The sequence below is a fragment of the Macrobrachium rosenbergii genome, chromosome 42, assembly GCF_040412425.1.
Source record: "Macrobrachium rosenbergii isolate ZJJX-2024 chromosome 42, ASM4041242v1, whole genome shotgun sequence".
Lineage (NCBI taxonomy): Eukaryota > Metazoa > Arthropoda > Malacostraca > Decapoda > Palaemonidae > Macrobrachium > Macrobrachium rosenbergii.
This window is the reverse complement of record NC_089782.1, coordinates 15,937,276-15,958,325: the sequence shown is the minus strand read 5'-3', so window position 1 is coordinate 15,958,325 and position 21,050 is coordinate 15,937,276. Positions and strand designations below refer to the sequence as shown.

Below are 21,050 nucleotides of genomic sequence, written 5' to 3'. Positions count from 1 at the left end.
CATTCTGGGGTGCAGTGAAAATAAATTCATGTTCATTTTAATTCTTTAAGACTGATCATGGGATCAAGTCACTCTCTGGTTATCTCTTCTGTCTAGCTGATAGAGACTTAATTCATTATAAGCTAGTAATGAAACTATGTCATAGACCACTAAAATATCAGTAGTATGCAAGGGGAAAAGAACAAACCCCATAAAAATGCACAAAGTTAAAGAAACTACAAGATGCAGTAGTGTCTAGGTATGCCTTATCACGAATAAATTTTGTAAGAATAAGTTCAGGACGACTAGTATCAGGGAGAGGGACATCCTCAGCTGACTTAAGCGCTTAGCTTCAAAAGCTCAATGAAGCAGTTGAGTCTTTTCCCTAGGACCATTAACCAATCTACCATCAACTGTTAGTAGTGGTGGAAGACAAGCCTGACCTAAAGACAGATGATGCCAATTTGGTCCACCACAGATGAGGCTGAGTAATTTCTCCAATGGTGTAATTTTCACTTGAACAATTTTGTCTCCACGCATTGAATTTGGTCTGTTTGTCATGGTAGGCTCGCCTACATGCATCATCAAACCAGAGGTGGTCATTTGTCCTAAATTTGATGACCTTTCTAGGGTCATATCTTATTAAAATAGCCATCAGCATTTCATTTAACTTCTTCTTGGGATCAGAATCTAATGTAGCAACTGAAATATTAATGGCCTGATGGGCTTCAATAATGCAATCCCAATTGGCTCTGGATTTCAGCCAGACCATTTTTCCAGTGGTGGAATTAGGAATACAGGTATACTGATTGACAGATATGTCCATATCAATGGTACAGTGATCAGAAGTACCTACAGTCATACCCCAACCATACGTGAGGTTAGGTTCCAGACCCCATTGCGCAAGGTGAATTTTCGAGTAAGTTTGGCACAGTCTCTAAAAATGCTAATAAATGCTTATTTCTAGAGTTCAAATGCTAAATATGACCCAAATCATGCTCCTAAAGTATTAAGCTAACTTTTACATGAAATTAAAGATACTGTAATTTTCATTTAAAAGTTAGCTTAATACATTATCTTTAATAAAAGAAATAAATGGTTGACGTAAAAGTGTGTGTGAAGATTACGTATACTATTTCTCTCTTTCTCCATTCCACCAGTCTATTTTTAGAAGTCTTCTCAACCTCATTTTTAAGAACTTCTTTATTCTGTTTCTTTCTCTTTGTTCTGAAATGCTCTGTTTTTCTAAGTTTTGGAATGGCACATTTACAGTTCGTTGAGGTACGTGTAAAATTAGATAAATTTAAAATGACCTACTCTACAGGTAAAGACGTACAGAGAAACAGTAATACAGTAAACACCCAGTATTCGCGGGGGATGCATATCGCACCCCCTCCTCGAATAACTAAAATCCGTAAATACTTAACTAAAAACACTTAGAACTGCCTATTTTGATAGTTTAAACACAAGAAAAACCCCACAAAAATGCCTATACCTGAGTATTTTAATAGTTTTTCACAAAAAGTGTATTTAATCATGAAAATTACATGAAAATACAGTAATTAGTGAATATTTCTCAGTGAAAAATACCACGAATGGGTGAATTTTCCGCAAATAATGGGTAGATACATTCCACAGAGAAATCCGCGAATATGGGAATCCGCAAATCGTGAGAAAGCGAATAAGGGAGGTTTAGTGTACATAGGTTGTAAAATATGTGTGAGTATCAACTACAAACAAGAGAGAGAGAGAGAGAGAGAGAGAGAGAGAGAGAGAGAGAGAGAGAGAGAGAGAGAGAGAGAGAGAGAGAGAGAGAGATAAGAGTTGTCCTTACTTAAGAGAGTGAAATTATTTATGAATTATGGACAGAGAGAGAGAGAGAGAGAGAGAGAGAGAGAGAGAGAGAGAGAGAGAGAGAGAGAGAGAGAGAGAGAGAGAGAGAATTACAAGAATCCTTTGACCCGCTAACTGGCAGCACTCCCCGTTCCTGTAATATTAAACTGACATATCTGACAGCTTTGTCTTCGAGCTTCTCTTCAACACATTAACAAAAGATGAGGGGAAAGATATTTGTTGTTTAAAATACGTATCACATACGAATTTTGTAATTACATTTATTATTATAAAAATTGTTATCTATTATTATTATTAATCTTATTAATATTTGAAAATTAGTACTTATGGTAAATCATTTATTTATCATACAAAACAAATATTGTAAACATATACATGTACCATAAAAATTCTCTCATCTCAGTAAGAGAGAGAGAGAGAGAGGGAGAGAGAAATTATTATTTTTATCATTTAAGGTTATTTAATTTACACATAAAAGCTTGAAAACTTATAAATTACATAAAAAATTAAATACGATATTACTGTATACTCATATATTCACAGGCCTTTGACTTTACACAACAGCCGGACCATCTGTGAATATGAGATCCAATCTTATTACCAGCAATATGCGTGGGTTCCTCTATTAGCTGGACAAAATCGGAGGATACACAGAAATCAAGAGCAGACCAGCCATGCTGATCTGTGGAATTTGAGGATATTTTATCACACGATGAGAAAATACAGCAAAAATATATATGAGGATGGCATAAAGTATAAATAAAAAACCATAAGGGTAACAACACAAAACATGCTCCATCAAGTCAGACGTCTACCTAGCCCTCTTCACACATCTAACACTGTATCCCCGACCCCTTCCAGCCTAGGAAACTGCTCCCCAGCTCCACCGATCCTCCTCTACACAGCCTTACTGCCCCTCCTCTCCCATGGAGCCCAGCCATCTGACCCACCCACCCACCTTGGAAACTTCTCGAGGACTCCCACACTCCACAAAACCATTTCTAAGTGTTTATGAGTTAAGCAGTGTTACCAACCACTGGAACGGGTTTTTTTTAATTTTTTAAAATTTATATACAGTCAAACCCCACCTATTCACGGTTCAGCATTTGCGGCTTCAATTAATAGCAGATTTTTCTGTGGAACGTATCTCCAAATTATTCACGGAAAATTCGCCTATTTGCGGATTTTTCCAAGGAGCAATATTCACTTATTACTATATTTTCATATTTTCGTGACTAAATATACATTTTTATGATAAAATTTACAGTACTAATTTTCAAATATTAAGATTAATAAGATAAAATAATAATAATAATAATAATAATAATAATAATAATAATAATAATAATAATAATAATAATAATAATAATACTGTACCTGCAATAATAATAATAATAATAATAATAATAATAATAATAATAATAATAATAATAATAATAATAATAATATGATTAAATCACAGGTTACTCACCAGTGATGAGTGTTGATTAAAGATGATGATGAATTAGCTATGTAGTCTGACGAATGACAATGAATATATGGCTGCACAGCAAAGCAGAGGAGTTACATCTCCTCTAGGGGTGCCCCTTCCCCTTCTTCAGGCACTTCTTCAGGGGTTTTGGGAGGCAGCATCATGTTGATGTTTTTCCTCATGATGACTAACAGTTTATTATAGGGCTCCATGGCAGCATTAAGGGCATTAGAAAAATTAGTGGAGCATTCCATATAAGGATCCCATTCCTCTACCATCTGCTGAAGCTGCCTGCCTTTCCTTATAATTCCATACAGACATTCCATATCTTCCAAATCCTGGTCCATGGGGGGTGGGGTAGGGTCAAAGAGTAAATGAATGAGGGTAGCAACTTCTTCTCCACCAAGGGGCCCCGCAAGGATTCTCCCCTTCTGTATTCCTTCTCGATGAAGTAGATGGTGCTCTTGTTCAGGCCATAATGGGCTACTTCGTCATAATTTTTCCCCTTCACTCAACATTATGATAACTTCTACCTTCTCTTGGTGTGTCACAACCTTCCTCTAGCACTTAGACTCTTGTCCAGATGCCGTAGAAGAGGCAGGGCATTTAGGAGGCATCTTAGGGCACAATTCAAAAAGATATACACTGATTAAAACTACGCAGCGAAACGAACAGTAGCAGCCTACACAGTGAAGCTGGGTCATTTGAGCGCCGTATACTTTGTGCACCATGTACGGCGCATACTGTACATTTTATTGAAATTTTGCTGTGTTGTAAGATGATTTTGAAATGATATCAAAGTGTTTTAGGATGATAGTAGAGCATATCTATAATACGTGGGTAGTTTGTAGAATGATGGGACTACCTCCAAATGAAACGTTAGGTTTGTTTACTTCTGCCGAACCTGTCACGTCGTTCTACAATATTTTAATTCTACCATATTTTCGTGACTACATTTTTTATGATAAATAAATTATTTATGTACTAATTTTCAAATATAACAGTAATATTAATGTAAACACAGCAAAATATCCATTTTTTTTTAAATTATTCACCCCAAGCTAAACACAAAGCTTGTGAACCAAACATGCCTCTTGGGTAGGTTAAATACTTATATGCAATGCTACTTGACACACTATTGGCTGGCTTTTGCAAAGCTGCCAATCCAGGAGCACCAATCATTTTGCTCGGCATTCTTGTGGCAATGTACTGCATGATCCTGCATCTCTACCAGTTCAGCGCGCATCCTTATGCTGTTCAGTGATTCACGTATTTGTTCGCTATTTTCATCTGTCCAACTGGCGAGGATGCTTGATGGAGAGGGCTTCAATAAGATCACCCTGGATGAAGTTGGCTCCCTCACTGATGCCTGCTCTGACCCCAAGATGGACAAGGATTTGGAAGAGCTAAAGAAGTCTGCCAGCGAGGAAGAAGACACGGCAGGTTCAGGGGACGAGCAGGAGGAGGAGGATGAGATCCTGTCTTTGGAACATCTGTCCAGACTTTTGAGGACACTCAAGGTGGTGCAGGAGAATTCTTTGGCATGGGATCCTTATATGGAATGCCCCCTAAGGTTTAATAGTAATGGCCTTGATGGATTAATGAGGCCTTATAACAGTCAGCATAAAGATGCAGCAACAGCAGTTGCCTATCACCATGTATTTCGTGGTGGTGAAGGACCCTCGAAAGCCTCTCAAAACCCCTGAAGAAGTATCTGAAGAAGTGCCTGAAGAAGCACCTGAAGTAGGGGAAGAGGCACCCCCAGAGGAGATGTAACTCCTCTGCTTTGCTGTGCAGTCATATATATCTTCAATGTTATTCATCAGAATGCACAGCTAATTCATCGTCATCACCTTTAAACATTCATCACTGGTGAGTACCCATACGATTTAATCATAATCTTAAACTTTGAAATGATATTACAGGCAGTCCCCAGTTAACCCTTAAACACCGACTGGACGTATCGTAAGTCGACTAAAATTGTCTGTCGGGTGACGAGCAGACGTACCGTACGTCGACTACAAAAATTCAACCTTCAGTCAACTTTGACACGACCGAAATGGTCGAAAAGTGCAATTGTAAGCTAAAACTCTTACATTCTAGTAATATTCAATCATTTACCTTCATTTTGCAACAAATTGGAAGTCTCTAGCACAATATTTTGATTTATGGTGAATTTTTGAAAAAAACTTTTTCCTTACGCCCGCGCGGTAACTCGGCCGAAAATTTTAGAAATTCTTTCGTCATTTTGTCGTAATTTTTCCACCGTTTTATATTAGCCGTTACATAAAGTTTTATATATGAAAATGTGTGCAATTTCATTTAAAATCCAACAAGAAACAACCCATGGTTGTAGCTTTTATCAGTTTGGAAATATTTTCATATAAATCACAATAAGTGCCAAAATTTCAACCTTCGGTCAACTTTGACTCGACAGAAATGGTTGAAAAACGCAATTGTAAGGTAAAACTCTTACATTCTAGTAATATTCAATCATTTACTTCATTTTGCAACAAATTGGATGTCTCTAGCACAACATTTCGATTTATGGTGAATTTTTGAAAAAAAACTTTTTCCTTATGTCCGCTCGCAGTAACTCGGCCGAACATCTCAGAAATTCTTTCGTCACTTTGTTGTAATTTTTGCACCATTTTATATTAGTTGTTACATAAAGTTTTATATATGAAAATGTGCACAATTTCATGTAGAATACAACAAAAAATAACTCATGGTGTTAGCTTTTATCAGTTTTGAAATATTTTCATATAATTCACAATAAATATAAAAAATTCGACTTTCGGTCAACTTTAACTCGACCGAAATGGTTGAAAACTGCAATTGTAAGCTAAAACACTTACAGTCTAGTAATATTCAATCAATTACCTTCATTTTGCAACAAACGAGAAGTCTCTAGCACAATATTTCGAGTTATGGTGAATTTTTGAGAAAAACTTTTTTTACGTTCGTGTGTTACGAATTCATGAATCATTTTGTGATAATATTTTCTCTGTGTTGCTTTGATCGTTTTACAATTTGTTATATACCAAAATCATCGCAATTTAGCGTACAATACAAAGAAAAAAAAATAACCCATTAGCTTTAACTGTTTTGCTCACAGCGCGATTTGTATACAATTATATATGAAATATTTTTTTCGCGCTGTCATATATTTCAATATTTATATATGATAATGATATTTTTTGTCATTTCTGATGGTTGCATACTAAACTTCAGGCAATGTCAAAAAAGGAGCCAAAAATGAACTCTTAATCTTAAAAACTAAGCGTACTGTGATTTTTTTAAAAAAACTTTTTTTCCGCTTCAGCGCTAACTCCCAAACGCCACCGGCATACGGCAGACACTTTCGTAAATAGAAGCTCGGCGTTTAAGGGTTAATGGCGGGCTCGCTTAACAGCGATCCAGTTTAATGGCGCTTGTCTAGCGACAAAAATTGGCAATTTTCAGCGCCAAAAATCGCCGATTTCCGCTTTTCGGCGCCAATAATTGGGTATTGGCGATACATACCTAAAAGAGGTGCCGATAACCAAAAATCAACGCTTTTTGGCACCAATAACCTCTGAAAATCACTGAAAAAGCGCCGAAATCGCCGATTTTCGGTTAGCGGCAATTTTCGGTTATCACCACATCCTCAGAAACGGAACCCCGCCGATAACCGGGGAATACCTGTAAAGTGTTTTAGGGTAACAGTTTAAGGTATATTTTTGTTTGAACTATTAAAATAGACAGTTGTAAGCATTTTAGTTTAGGTATACTGTAAGTACTGTTGTTTGGTGTTTGAACTATTAAAATAGGCAGTTATAAGCGTTTTAAGAAGAGGTCTCAAGTATTCGCGGATTTTTGGCATTCATGGGTGGTTGTGGTCCCTAACCCCCATAAATACCAGGGTTCTACTGTTCTATCAAATATTTCTGGGGCCTTGGTCCTTGGTCCTTGGTCCGGGTGTGTGTTGGATAACAAGTTCCGGATAATGGCGACTCGGATAGCTGAAGGATTACTATACCAATTAATCGCATTCAGTTTTATTTCCAAGTTGATAACCTTTCTTGTGGTTTTGGCTGGCTGAAGTGTTGACGATGGTCTTCTTGTCAACATACTGCAGCTTAGTACAAACTTTTTTTAAATACTCAATGAAGTATATATGAAAGCTATACAGCTATTATTCTCAGGACTTACTGTAGTGTTGAGAGAGAGAGAGAGAGAGAGAGAGAGAGAGAGAGAGAGAGAGAGAGAGAGAGAGAGAGAGAGATCAGATGTTTGTATGGTCACACATTATGCTCACTACCAGGACCACTACTAGTGACTGCTGCCCGCTGTACATGTAAACTTTTTTAGAATTTTTGTTTTATCTTTAATTTCTTTATTTTTGGCTACTGTTGTCAGTGTGGATTGTCATAGATTGCATGTCTTGTAAGACGATGCTAAGCTGTAAGCACAACAGTTCACCAAATCAGGGTCCTCTTAACCCTAAAACGCCGACTGGACGTATCATACATCGACTAAAATTGTCTGTTGGGTGCCAAGTGGACGTACCGTACGTCGACTACAAAAAATTTCAACCTTCGGTCAACTTTGACTCGACCAAAATGGTCGAAAAACACAATTGTAAGCTAAAACTCTTACATTCTAGTAATATTCAATCATTTACCTTCATTTTGCAACAAATTGGAAGTCTCTAGCACAATATTTTGATTTATGGTGAATTTTTTAAAAAAACTTTTTCCTTACGCCCGCTGTAACTTCGGCCGAAAATTTCAGAAATTCTTTCATTTTGTCGTAAGTTTTGCACTGTTTTATATTAGCCGTTACATAAAGTTTTATATATGAAAATGTGTGCAATTTCATGTAAAATACAGCAAAATACAACCCATGGTTGTAGCTTTTATCAGTTTTGAAATATTTTCATATAAACCAGGATAACTGCAAAATTTCAACCTTCTTCAACTTTGACTCAACGAAATGGTCAAAAAACGCAATTGTAAGCTAAAACTCTTGCATTATAGTAATATTCAATCATTTACCTTCATTTTGCAACAAATTGGAAGTCTCTAGCACAATATTTCGATTTATGGTGAATTTTTGAAAAAACTTTTTCCTTATGTCCGCGCCAGAAATTCTTTCGTCACATTGTCGTAATGTTTGCACCGTTTTATATTAGTCGTTACATAAAGTTTTATATATGGAAATGTGCGCAATTTCATGTACAATACAAAAAAAATAACTCATGGCTGTAGCTTTTATCAGTTTTGAAATATTTTCATATAAATCACGATAACTGCCAAAATTTCAACCTTCGGTCAACTTTAACTCGACCGAAATGGTAAAAAAACGCAATTAAAAGCTAAAACTCTTAAATTCTAGTAATATTCAATCATGTACCTTCATTTTGCAACAAACTGGAAGTCTCTAGCACAATATTTCGATTTATGGTGAATTTCTGAAAATAAAAAAACTTTTTTCCTTACGTCTGCGCTGCTGTAACTTTCGGCCGAACATCTCAGAAATTCTTTTCGTCATGTTGTCGTAATGTTTGCATCATTTTGAATTAGTCGTTACATAAACTTTTATATATGAAAATGTGCGCAATTTCATGTAGAATACAACAGAAAAGAGCTCATGGTTGTAGCTTTTATCAGTTTTGAAATATTTTCACATAAATCACGATAAGTGCAAAATTTCAACCTTCTGTCAACTTTAACTCTTCGAAATGGTTGAAAAAACGCAATTGTAAGCTAAAACTCTTATATTCTAGTAATATTCAATAATTTACCTTCATTTTGCAATAAATTGGAAGTCTCTAGCACAATATTTCGATTTATGGTCAATTTTGAAAAAACATTTTCCTTATGTCCACGCTGGTAACTTCGGCGAACATCTCAGAAATTCTTTAAATCACGTTATCGTAATGTTTGCACCGTTTTACATTTAGTCGTTACATAAACTTTTATATATGAAAATGTGCGCAATTTCATGTAGAATACAACAGAAAATAACTCATGGTTGTAGCTTTTATCAGTTTTGAAATATTTTCATATAAATCACAATAAATAGAAAAAATTCGACTTTCGGTCAACTTTAACTCGACCGAAATGGTCGGAAACTGCAATTGTAAGCTAAAACACTTACAGTCTAGTAATATTCAATCAATTACCTTCATTTTTCAACAAACGGGAAGTCTCTAGCACAATATTTCGATTTATGGTGAATTTTTGAAAAAAACATTTTTTTACGTCCATGGCGTTAAAATTCATGCATCATTTTGTGATAATATTTTCGCTGTGTTGCTTTGATTGTTTTACAATTTGTTATATACCAAAATCATCGCAATTTAGTGTACAATACAAAAAAAAAAAAATAACCCTTTAGCTTTAACCGTTTTGCTCACAGCGCGATTTGTATAAAATTATATATGAAAATTTTTTTGTGCTGTCATATATTTCAATATTTATATATAATATTTTTTCATTTCTGATGGTTGCATACTAAACTTCAGGCAATGACAAAAAGGAGCCAAAAATGAACTCTTAATCTTAAAAACTAAGCGTGCTGTGATTTTTGAAAAAAAACTTTTTTAAACAGCGCTAACTCCCGAACGCCGCCGGCATGTGGGAGACGTTTTTGTAAATAGAGGCTCGGCGTTTAAGGGTTAACTTCTGTTTGATTTACAAGGAACCTTAAGATTTCAGCTATCCAAAGAGTAGGGACATGGAAGTGTCCGTCTACATTTACTATCCTCTACCTAAGAGATGTTACACATAAATATTTATGTGTACAGTACTCGTTCAGGAATCTAGTCGCAGCAAGACAGATGGAAGAAGTGGTGCACTCTTCATTCTTCTCCTCATTTTAATCTCTTCATCCTTCATCCATCTTGGAGAAGCTGATTTCTGAATTAAAAGTACTGTAGTTATGTCTCACTTGAATGATATTCCATTTTTCTGCATTTGTTGAAGTATTCATGATATAAGCCAATTCTACACTTGAAAGCTGTTTTGGGACAACTTTGTTTCTGACCTTTTTCTGTCCCCACATGATCCTGAAACATCTGAATCTCACTATAACTTGGAATAATTTTCTCTTGCCTTCCCACGTAAATAGTACTTCAATTATGGCTGATGGGTTTGTAAGAAACACTGAAGTGTTTAGAAAATAAAACCAACATTTCTAATAGAAACCCTCCTCCCAGTCACATAATTCTGGCTGTTTTATAAGTTGCACAAGAAAGAGTGAGGCAGGCTATTTCTCACTACAGGTAGGTCAAAGATGCACAGGCTCATGTCACTCAGTGGTTGCTTTTCTAACTATTCTTCTCCATCTTCAAGAGTTCAGAAGCTACATGTCCAAAGAATTCAACACTGCTAATTTAATGCTAAGGATAAGTGATGTGTTTGCACAGAAAAATTCTGTTCAATTTTATAAAGGCTGCAAATGCATGCTAAGTTCATGAATGCAAACATAGCTATGCATGAGAAGTTATTGTTGAGGCCTTAAATAGGATACAGTATAGACACACTACGATTACCAAAGAAGTTGAAATCTTTCAATTAAGGCTAAGCAAGAGCAAAAATTCCTCTAAACAGCCATACAAAAAAGCAACAGAACAATCAAGCAAAAGATACAAATGGAATTAAGAGTAAAAGAAGAACTTATGAATACCCAAAGAGAAATTTCAAATACTGTATTCACAAAAGCATGTAAACAATGGGATGTCATTGACAAAGTGCAAAAAACACATATAAAACCATAAAATTATTCAAGTTAACTATGTAAGAACACAGGTGGATACAAATACGCACATAAGATGAAATGTATGACACAACATTCATTTCATCTTGGAAAGCACAGCACTCACTGACTATGGAGTCAAATAGAAGAAAGAGACACACTGATTCCTAGCATCTGGCTCATGGTCAGTTGAATGTTACCTGGGCAAGCATAATAAGACTTTTCTTTCGACCCTAAATCAGTATAACTAGGTCTGTTTTACATGGAGTGAAGACTAAATATGACTGATGGGTTCATATAACAATCAGTATTGCACATTATCTTCTTCAATCTCCAAACGCTTTATCATTTGTAATCAAAATCACCAAACAATATTATACAAGATATTACAAAATTAATACCACATACAGTTCAAAGGAATCTGTCGGGCACAGTGATCAAAGAACTTAGTATTTGAGCTGTATATTCCTCCACAGTTTGGGCATCCAACACGTTTCTCCTGAGTATGACTTCTTACGTGGTCAGACAGCCTTGTAGGGTTCTTGAATGTGCAGGAACAGCCTGCAAACAACATTTTCTTAATCAAAATATGTTTCTAATAAATCTAAAGTCTGCCATAAGCAGCATAATGCACTCATCTGCATTACTATTATAAACTAACCTAATCAAACCCTAAGACAAAAATTATATTTTCATAATAAAATTAAGTTTCATATATACTTACCAAGTGATTACATAGCCATAGTTCCTAACTTGCACGCCAGCCTTTTATTTTAAAAATCGCAGTAGCACTTTGATTGTTTAGCGTCAGTGACACACTCCACCCACTAACAGGAGGACTGGAAACGACTTAGCAGATAACCTCATTCTGTTTGCGCCCTTATGTCCATCAGAGGGGAGGAGGGCGGGCTCTGATTCCGTAATTATTTGGTAAGTATATATGAAACTTAATTTTATTATGAAAATATCATTCTCATATTAGTAACTTACCAAGTAATTACATAGCTGAATCCCACACTAAATAAGGGGTGAGATACATGGACATATTCTACTTCAAAACATTAAGACATGGTAATACCTTTGAAAAAGAAAAAATGGCTAGCTTTGAAACAATGCTTGTCATTTCCTTACCTGGTAAGAGAGCTACTGCAGGTGAATACTACCTCTGGCTGGTACTCATCTTAAACTGTAGTGGCATGGCAGTTGAGCCGTGGGTCACTCATACATAAGTGGGAGCCTTGCAGCAGAGGATAGGCCTGATTGCTGACAAGGCATACACAAGCCCCCTTGCCCTGGCTGCAGTACCAATATAAAAAACAACCAGACAATGCTGTCACCTACACTGAAAAAACCACAACCCATCCACTGACTGATGGGTACTTCAGGTACATTGTACCCCCTGGCTCCCCAAAACTCAACACCTTACTTCAAGGCAGAGAGATCAGAGAAATTCCTATGCTTCCTCCCCTAATACCATGCAAGCCACTGATAATGGCCCCAAGGTACTGCAATTTCAAACGCTGTTTCAACTTTTTTTTAAGTAGTGAGACACAAAGATCAATTTGCATTTCCAGTAGGTCGATTAAAGAATGGAAGGGACATATTGTGCCTGAAAGCTAATGAGGTAGAGATTGCCCTGACATCATGAGCTTTCACTTTAAAAGTAAGCAAAACGTCCTCCTGAATCTGACAATGCACCTCAGAAATTAAGTCCCTCAGGAAGAAGGACAATGCATTCTTAGTCAAAGGGCAAGACGGGCTCTTGACAGAACACCAGAGGTTACTGGAAGGCCCTTTGATCTTCTTGGTCCTGCTCACGTTATACCTGAAAGCCCTAATAGGACAAAGAACTCTCCCATCTACCTCAGAGCCAAGGATGTCTGTTAATCTCTTAATGGAGTAAGAATGGGCCCAGGGCTTGGATGGATGCTCGTCCTTGGCTAAAAAAATCCAAGGGTGAAGGAGCAAACCGCATCTCCTTGTGAATAACCTACCCTTTAATCCATGGCTTGGATCTCGCTAATACGTTCAGCAGTAGCCAAGGCCACAAGGGAGAGAGTCTTCCACGCACGGTTTTTCAGAAAAGAAGAACGTAGGGATTCAAAAGCGGGACCTATCAGCCACTTCAACACTACGTCCAGGTTCCAGGAGACCAGATCTTCCTTCCTTTGCTTGGACATACCAAAGGACTTCATGAGGTCATTAAGATTTGGGTTTAACGAAAGATTTAGGTCCCTGTGCTTAAACACTGAGCTAAGCATAGCTCGATACCCCTTAATGGCGGAGGATGAGAGATTTCTAGATCTCCTCAGATAAAGGAGGAAATCCACAATTAGGGTCACAGATGTCTCAGAAGAAGAGACATTGTGTCTGTGACACCAGCTTCAGAAAATTGCCGACTTAGCCTGGTAGATGCAGCTAGCAGACTGACACCTGCATCTTGCAATAGCCTCTGCAGCACGTCTAGAAAAAACTTTTGCTCTGACAAGCTTCCAGACAGCCTTAAGCCTTTCCAGGCAAGAGCAAACCACCCTTGATGGTATCTCTAGAAGTGAGGTTGTCTGAGTAGACCTGGCTTTTTGGGGAATGAGTCTCAGAGAGTCCACCAACAACTGTAGCAGGTCCAGGAACCATTCTTTCACAGGTCAGAACAGAACTATGAGGGTCATCATACCAATGCAATGAGCCTGAAACTTGTTCAGCACTTCCCTGACCATGTTGAAATGCAGAAAGGCGTAGAGGTCCAAGTTGGACCAATCTTGCAGCATGGCGTTTGTTACCCATGCTAGAGGGTCCAGGACCAGAGAACAAAAGAGGAAGGCAATGGTTACTTGAGGTGGCAAACAAGTCCAATGTCAGCCTGCCCCATAGATTCCACAGATTTCGACAGACCAGGGTATCCAAGGTCCACTCAGTGGGAAGGACCTGCTTCCAACAGTTTAGTTCGTCTGCCAGAACCTTTAGTTTGCCCTGAATAAATCGAGTGACTAGAATCACTCGATTTTGATCTGCCCACAGTTGAAGGTCTCTTGGTGTCTGGCAGAGAAAGTGAGTGAGTGCCTCCTTGCTTTCATATGTACATTAAGGCTGTGGTACTGTCTGAATGGACTACCACAGTCTTGTTATGAACTAGTGTCGAGAAGCACTGAAGCCCTACATGAATCGCTCTCAACTCTCTGATGTTGATGTGAAGGTACTGTTCTTCCAGGGACCACATCCCAGAAACTCCCCAGTTCCCCTAGAGGGCTCCCCAACCTAGATCTGAGGAGTCTGAGTAGAGGTCTAGGTCTGGGCTCAGTGGATGAAGGGACTTTCCTTCCGAAAGTCTTTGTTCGGATAGCCACCACTGCAGGTCCGACTTGATCTCTGAGGTTATGGGAAACACGTAAGTAACTGGCTGTGTTTTCCTGTCCCAGTTGGCCTTGAGGTAGAATTGCAAAACTCTCATATGAAGTCTGCCTAACTTGATGAATGTCTCAATGGATGACAGAGTCCCCAGTAGGCTCATCCACTGATGGGCTGAGCAAGATGAAAGGGCTAGAAACTTGTGGACCGCCTGAAGGCACCTGGCGATTCCCTTGGCAGACAGAAAATCCAAAAAAATTCCGAGAGTTGAGACTGATCCCCAAACAGAGGCTCTCTTGCGACATGGTCAACTGGGACTTCTGAAGATTGGCGATAATGCCCAGTTCCTGAGTGAAAAGAAGAATTGTTCTAGTCACACTTTTCATTAAAAGGTGACCAAAGAAGTCCAGATATAGACTGATGTTTATGCCTATTAAATGAAGCCATTTTGCTAGGGGAGCAAGGACTCAAGTGAAAACTTGAGGTGCCGTAGAGAGGTCAAAACAATGAGCCCGAAACTGGAAGATTTTGTTCTGGAGGAGGAATTTTGGATACCTCCTGGAGTTTGCACTGATGGGGATATGAAGTATGCATCCTGCATATCCAAGGTTATCATCCAATCACCCTGGTGAATGGATAATGGGACTGCCTTGTTCATCTCCATTTTGAACTTCGTCTTCCGGACAAACAGATTGAGGGTGCTTCCATCGAGGACTGGTCTCCAACTCCCCAATGTTTTGGGGACCAAAAAGAGACAATTGTAGAAGCCCTCTGAGCTGGTGTCCTCGACCTCTTCTATGGCTCTCTTTTGGATGAGGGAGGATACTTCCCCCAAAGTGCCGAATGTTTCTATGAGCCTCTTGAGTAGGCTGTCAAGGCAATGGGAGAAGTAACCAAAGGAGGGCTCTTCACGAACGGGATGGCAAAGCCCTCCTTCAGAACCTTGACAATCCATGGCTCTGCCCCTCAAATCCTCCACCTCTCCTAAAACTCGAGGGGCCTGGCTCCTATTGGCGCACGAAGGACTTCCTTCTCATTTCTTAGGCAAGGACTTGATTGAACCATTTTTGATGGCTCTGGAAGAGAGTGGATATAAGAGCGGGTTCTAGGCTGTGACCTTGGTTTACTTCCTCGAAAGGGCTGCTGCTGAAGAGGAGAGGGTGTCTTGGGCACAAACGCAGAAGAATCATTAGGGCATTTGGAAGGCTGTGACAGTAGATCCTGAGTGGACTTCTTTTGGAGGTCCGAAGCAATTTCCTTCAGTGTCATGCGGGAAAGGTGATGGGGCCAAAGGCAAAAACAAAAGGGCCGATTTCTGGGTCTGTGTAACCCTTTTAGTTGTAAAGGAGTACCATAACTCCCTCTTCTTCAACATTCCCGAGGAGAAAAGAGCCGCAAGCTCAACAGAGCCATCCCTGATGGCCTTGTCTGCTCAAGACAATACTCCTAGCCAGTCTGAGGCAATGTCTTTCTCTAACCCCTTGAAACCCTCAGTTTTCTTGGCCAGAGCTCTGACTGTCCAGTCCAAGAAACTGAAGACCTCAAACACCTTGAAATGGTCCTTAACAAGGCGGTCAAGTTCAGCCAACGGAAACATAACCTTCGCTGACAAAAACGCAGAGCGTCGGGGAGTTGATGAGGCCGGAGAAGTCCCCTTCGGAGGGGGCAGCGACTCCCAAAGAAGGAACTTCCCAGGTGACAAAATACAACAGATACCTCCTACGGACTAAGTGCGAGGGAGGAATGGCAAAGGACTCTTTATCTTGCTCCCTCTTAACCGGAAGCCAATCATCAACTTCCTTCAGAACTTTCTTGGGTGACAAAGAGAGCACCATCTTGGAGGGAATTTTCTTGAGAAATCCCATAATTTCAGCTAACTGCTGTTTAATGGGTGCCAAGGATGGCTCATCATGGTCTAAAAGGGGAGACCCACATCTGGAAGCAGGAGCCTGAAGCTCAGAAGACAGAGGCAGGTACTGAAGAGCTGGTGTAAGGTGCTCAGGAGCTGGAGCTGGGCGTTTGGGAGCTGGAGCTGGTGCCAGGTGCTCGGGAGCTGGAGCCAGATGCTTGGGGGCTGGCGTCAGGTGCTCGGAAGCTGGCACCAGGTGCTCGGGAAGCAGCACCAGGCACTCAGGAAGCAGCGCCGAGTGCTTGAATGATAACGATGGGTGCCTGAGAGGGTTTGTTGGGCACTTTGGGGCCAAGTAAGGGCACTCAAGAGAGGTCCTCGGGCTGCCCAATGTACCTTACTCCCCGAAGCGTAGTGCTGGACAAAAGCAGAGACAGAGGGATCCACAGCGAAGCTGAAGGAAGGCTGTGGGATGCAGCTAGCCTCCTTATAATGCTTGACAAGAAGCAGAGAACGGCAACCATCATCTGCGTGTATTTTCAATGGCCATGAAGAATCAAGAAAGCATTTAAAGAGCCTCCTGTCTGTGCCAGAATCCTGGGAACTGGATGATAACTGGTGCACATCCATCAAGATGCCTTTTTCAGTGGCTGTCTGTCAATACCCATGAACGTGCAACGGGCTCGGCTGTGGGGGCAACTACCCAGGGGCCAACCCCATTAGCCTCCCTTGGACTTCTAGTATGTTTCCTCCCAGGTTTAGGGGAGTATGACAGTGACTTTGATCTAAGAGAACCAATGGGCCAGATAGTCACCTCCTTCACTTGCACAACACTTTCACCTGCTACGAGGTTGATTTCCCTGTCAACCCACACCAAAGACTAGCAATGGCATCAGGATTTATTTCTGGTGATAGAAATTCATTTCTCGCTTTAATGTGGTTCAGATTCCACAATAAGCTGTAGGTCCTGTTGCTAAGTAACCAATTGGTTCTTAGCCACATAAAATAAGTCTAATCCTTCGGGCCAGCCCTAGGAGAGCTGTTAATCAGCTCAGTGGTCTGGTAAAACTAAGGTATACTTAAACTTTTGGAAGCAAGGGAGCCAGGCACAGGAGAAGGTGGATTAAAAGTAGGAGGGCTAGTAGCAGGAGAGAAAGAGGAATGAGGGAAGAGTTGGCACCGGGTGCTCGGGAGCTGCTGCCGTGCTCGGAGCACGTTTCTCAGCTCTAGAGGCCGCATACTTCTTCTTATTTTTACTCTTCCCAATCATTACATTCAGCACAGGTTCTCTCCTTCCTACATTCCTGCCTTTACACTTACTGCAAATTGTATGAGAGTCATATGAAGTTTTGATCAATCTGGTTTTGCAACCTTCGCTACAGTAGCAAAAACTAGATGAACTTGAATCAGACATAATAATACCAAAAACTAGAAAAACTGATTCAGAAAGCTATCAGAGCTTGAAGGCTACTAGAAATAAGCAATAATATTTCACTGAAATCCAGTTATTCAACCAAAAACCAATGGACAAAAGCTGCCGCAAACACCCAATGTTTACTCGAAAGCCGGCAGAAACAGAATGAGGTTATCTGCTAAGTTGTTTCCAGTACTCCAGTTAGTGGGCGGTGCTTGTCACCTACACTAAACTATCGAAGTGCTACCGCAATTTTTTAAATAAACGGATGGTGCACAAGTTAGAAACTATAGCTATGTAATTCCTTGGTAAGTTACTTATATGAAACCCTTAAATCTCATGCAGCTAATCCCAATGAATTCCTTTTTCCAGTGGTAAATCTTACCACTGAAATGATGTAACCAATTATTGCCCTACCTCAAATTTCAATATTTACTATAAATTCAGTGAAGTAAAGAGGGTACCAGAAAATATCAGGAACATGTCAACAGTGAAACAGTGATTACTGCGTTCTCCAAAGAGGAAAACGAAATGCCTTACCTTGCCAGTAACACAAATACTGTTTATTGTCATCTGGATCAACACATAGAATGTGACTCTGGACATGCCAGTAAAACACTTGGGCAGAAGCAAATCTTTCATCACACTCAACCCACATGCACTGGAATGGCTCAGGAATCTCGGGAATCATGTTGCGCCCTGATGAATCTACAACACACTGAAATGGCCCAAGAGTAATCACTGTCTCAACATGGCTGTAATAATTCGTTATTACTTTATTTTCAAACATTTTCTCATTTAATTTGCTACATTGCTCTGTAACTTAGCTTGTGCAAACTGAATAAACATCCAAAACTAGCAATAATAATACAAACAAACCTTGCACTAACAGACAAAACATAGTTTGAGGCAAATATACATTTTTGACAATAAGCTTCTTCTGCTGTACTTTGAGAAAAAAATGAAGAATGAATGAATGGGTGAATCATTAAACTTTGGCTACAAAACTAAGCAACTTCACCCATTCAGTGCTAAAAATGCCAAAATTAAGGAATTGCCATAGTTAGGCAGCAAGATACAGTTAACTAAAACAAATGAGATGAAACAACAAAACAAAGGAGACAAAGTAAAATGGATCTAAAGGTGGCTATGGGAGAAAATCCCACATCTGCACGATCATTGGATGTCTAATCTGATAGTAACAACCTGATATACAAAATTCAGTCACAACGATAGCATTATTCCTTGCACACTAATGCGTAAAATTTTGTTTATTTGACTCGAGATGGCTTCTTTTACAAACACTGAAACTATTTGATGTACTAACTCCAATTTTTGGTATTTCCTCTTCCTGGTTACACATGCAAAATGAAAAATTTAAATAATTTGTATTTTTCCTAATATACAAACCTGAGGTCTTCACATATAAGATTAACTTTCAGCGAGCTGGAAGTCTGGCCGTTAAACTTTTTGCAAGGTGGTTATGGTAACAGTTACCAAAGGTAGGAGTGGAAGTACCGCACATCTAATCAGAGTACACTCAAATCTACGCAGTTTACCTTTTGGCCCAGGTAAGAAAATGTGGCGTGGTAAGAGGTGGACCCTTTATGTAAAGACCTCAGGCTTGTATGTTAGGAAAACTACAAATTACTTTCAAAATCTGTCATTTGTTCCTACACGAATACAAACTCTCGGTCTTTAAATATGGGAAACTTACTTTTGGAGGGAGGATTCTGAGTAAATCTCTGAACTGACTGGTAGTTTGGCTCACCTGGGTACTCTCTTCCTGGTCATGAAAGAGCAAAGGAAGGAGACCGTACCTCTGATCTATTGAACAAGAGATGTTCAATCGTCAGACTTCTGGGCATTTTGAATTAAGGAAATGTAATATTCTTGATTCAAAGAGGTTTGGATGAACCCACAGTGTCGGAGAATATAAAGTTAAGAATAACCTACTGGCTTGCTCATAGTTAGTCTCTCTCTCCCCTTGCTAGAGAGGATTAAGGATCTGAATCTATTAATCCACATAGAACTACATTATAGATAGAAACTCAGTCATCTAGGTCACCTACATGCACACCAGTCCAGCACGTGACAGCTCGTTCACTGTTCCTCTGTCACTGGAAGAGGAAGGAAGACAGGAGAAAAGGAGGGGGTCAGTCCCACAGAAACCTTCTTCTTGCAGCCGCAAACCTTAGGTGAGATGCAACCTGTCCCTCATGAGCTGGGTGAACTAAACGGCTGAGTATCCACCATAGGATCCAAGGGAAAGGAGTCCACGGACCTATGGGCAAAGTCCCAAGGTAAAAGGAGATGAATGTGATCTGCATGATCACATTCCACCCTAGTACTTGACCAACAGATTCTTCCTGAGTGCGATGGACAGGTGGATGATCCTGGCCTCAAGAGATCTTGTCCAAAATGTACTGATGTCCACCAGAAAGTTGTGGGGTACACTTGTTTGATCATCTCACAGGTCTGAGAAATGACAATCTGTACACCATTCCTCGGGCAACTCGGACCTAAAAAACGAATAATTGGCATTGGGGTGAAAGACTAGTTTATGGAGACAACACAGATGTCATACTGTCATTGGTGCCAAAGAACCATAGAAGGAGAATGATCCATCTCACTGGTCACCATCAAAACATGTAGAACGAGTGGGCAGATCAGACCAAAGCCAACTTCAGGGAGTCGGAAAAAAACGACTATGACCAAGCTTCTTCAGAAGTTGACTGAATTTCCAGAAGTCAAGGTGCCAAGATCAACTGTCCTTATCTCCTGACCACATAGAAAAGTTGTTGTAATTACATCGATCTTGCTTGTGATGTCTGGTTGACTACTGTACTGACTGTACTTCTGTCTGCTCATGTCCTTGCATTGCCATAGAGTACAATATGTCGGCCGTAATCACGTTAAGCAAAAATCCACGTTACGAATTAGGATAATAATTTTTTAGTTGCTAAAAGAAACGAATCAAGTCAATATTCGAATGTGAACAATGAAACAAGAGATTTCTTCCTACCTGAAAAGAGTTGAAGTCTCTGACTGAACACAATGGAAAGACTGTCAATTCCTGTAATGAAGGCCGTATGGGTCTGATTGAACAAATTCATTTGATCATGAGAAAGACCCCGTCAACTTACATTATGAAGGATGTAAAAGTTGGCAGAACAATCCCGTTCACGTGTATGTAGATGATAAGGAAAGGTCCGTTGGCTCTTACCTATGTGATTGGAAGGCATTGCACAGACGTGTTGTTGATGACTTGCACATGCTTGTCACCACCTCACTGTTTCTGCTTCACATTCTCCTAGGAGAAACCGCGACCACCAATCGAATACAGGCGGCCCGAACAAGACTCGGACAGCCATGGATGTGACTCACACGGCCGT

At 39.6% G+C, this 21,050-nt stretch overlaps 1 protein-coding gene across 3 annotated transcripts in view; it reads right to left on the bottom strand.

The window, feature by feature from the left end:
* The window catches only part of LOC136827984 (histone H4 transcription factor-like), a 204,569-nt gene that overhangs the window by 146,712 nt on the left and 36,807 nt on the right, over nt 1-21,050 (bottom strand). For all 3 annotated transcript variants that reach the window (XM_067085597.1, XM_067085599.1, XM_067085598.1), the window contains exons 5-6: nt 18,196-18,373; nt 11,456-11,608 (exon numbers count right to left, since the gene is read on the bottom strand). In XM_067085597.1, coding sequence (XP_066941698.1) covers nt 11,456-11,608; nt 18,196-18,373 — 331 coding nt within the window. The remainder of the gene's footprint in view (nt 1-11,455; nt 11,609-18,195; nt 18,374-21,050) is intronic.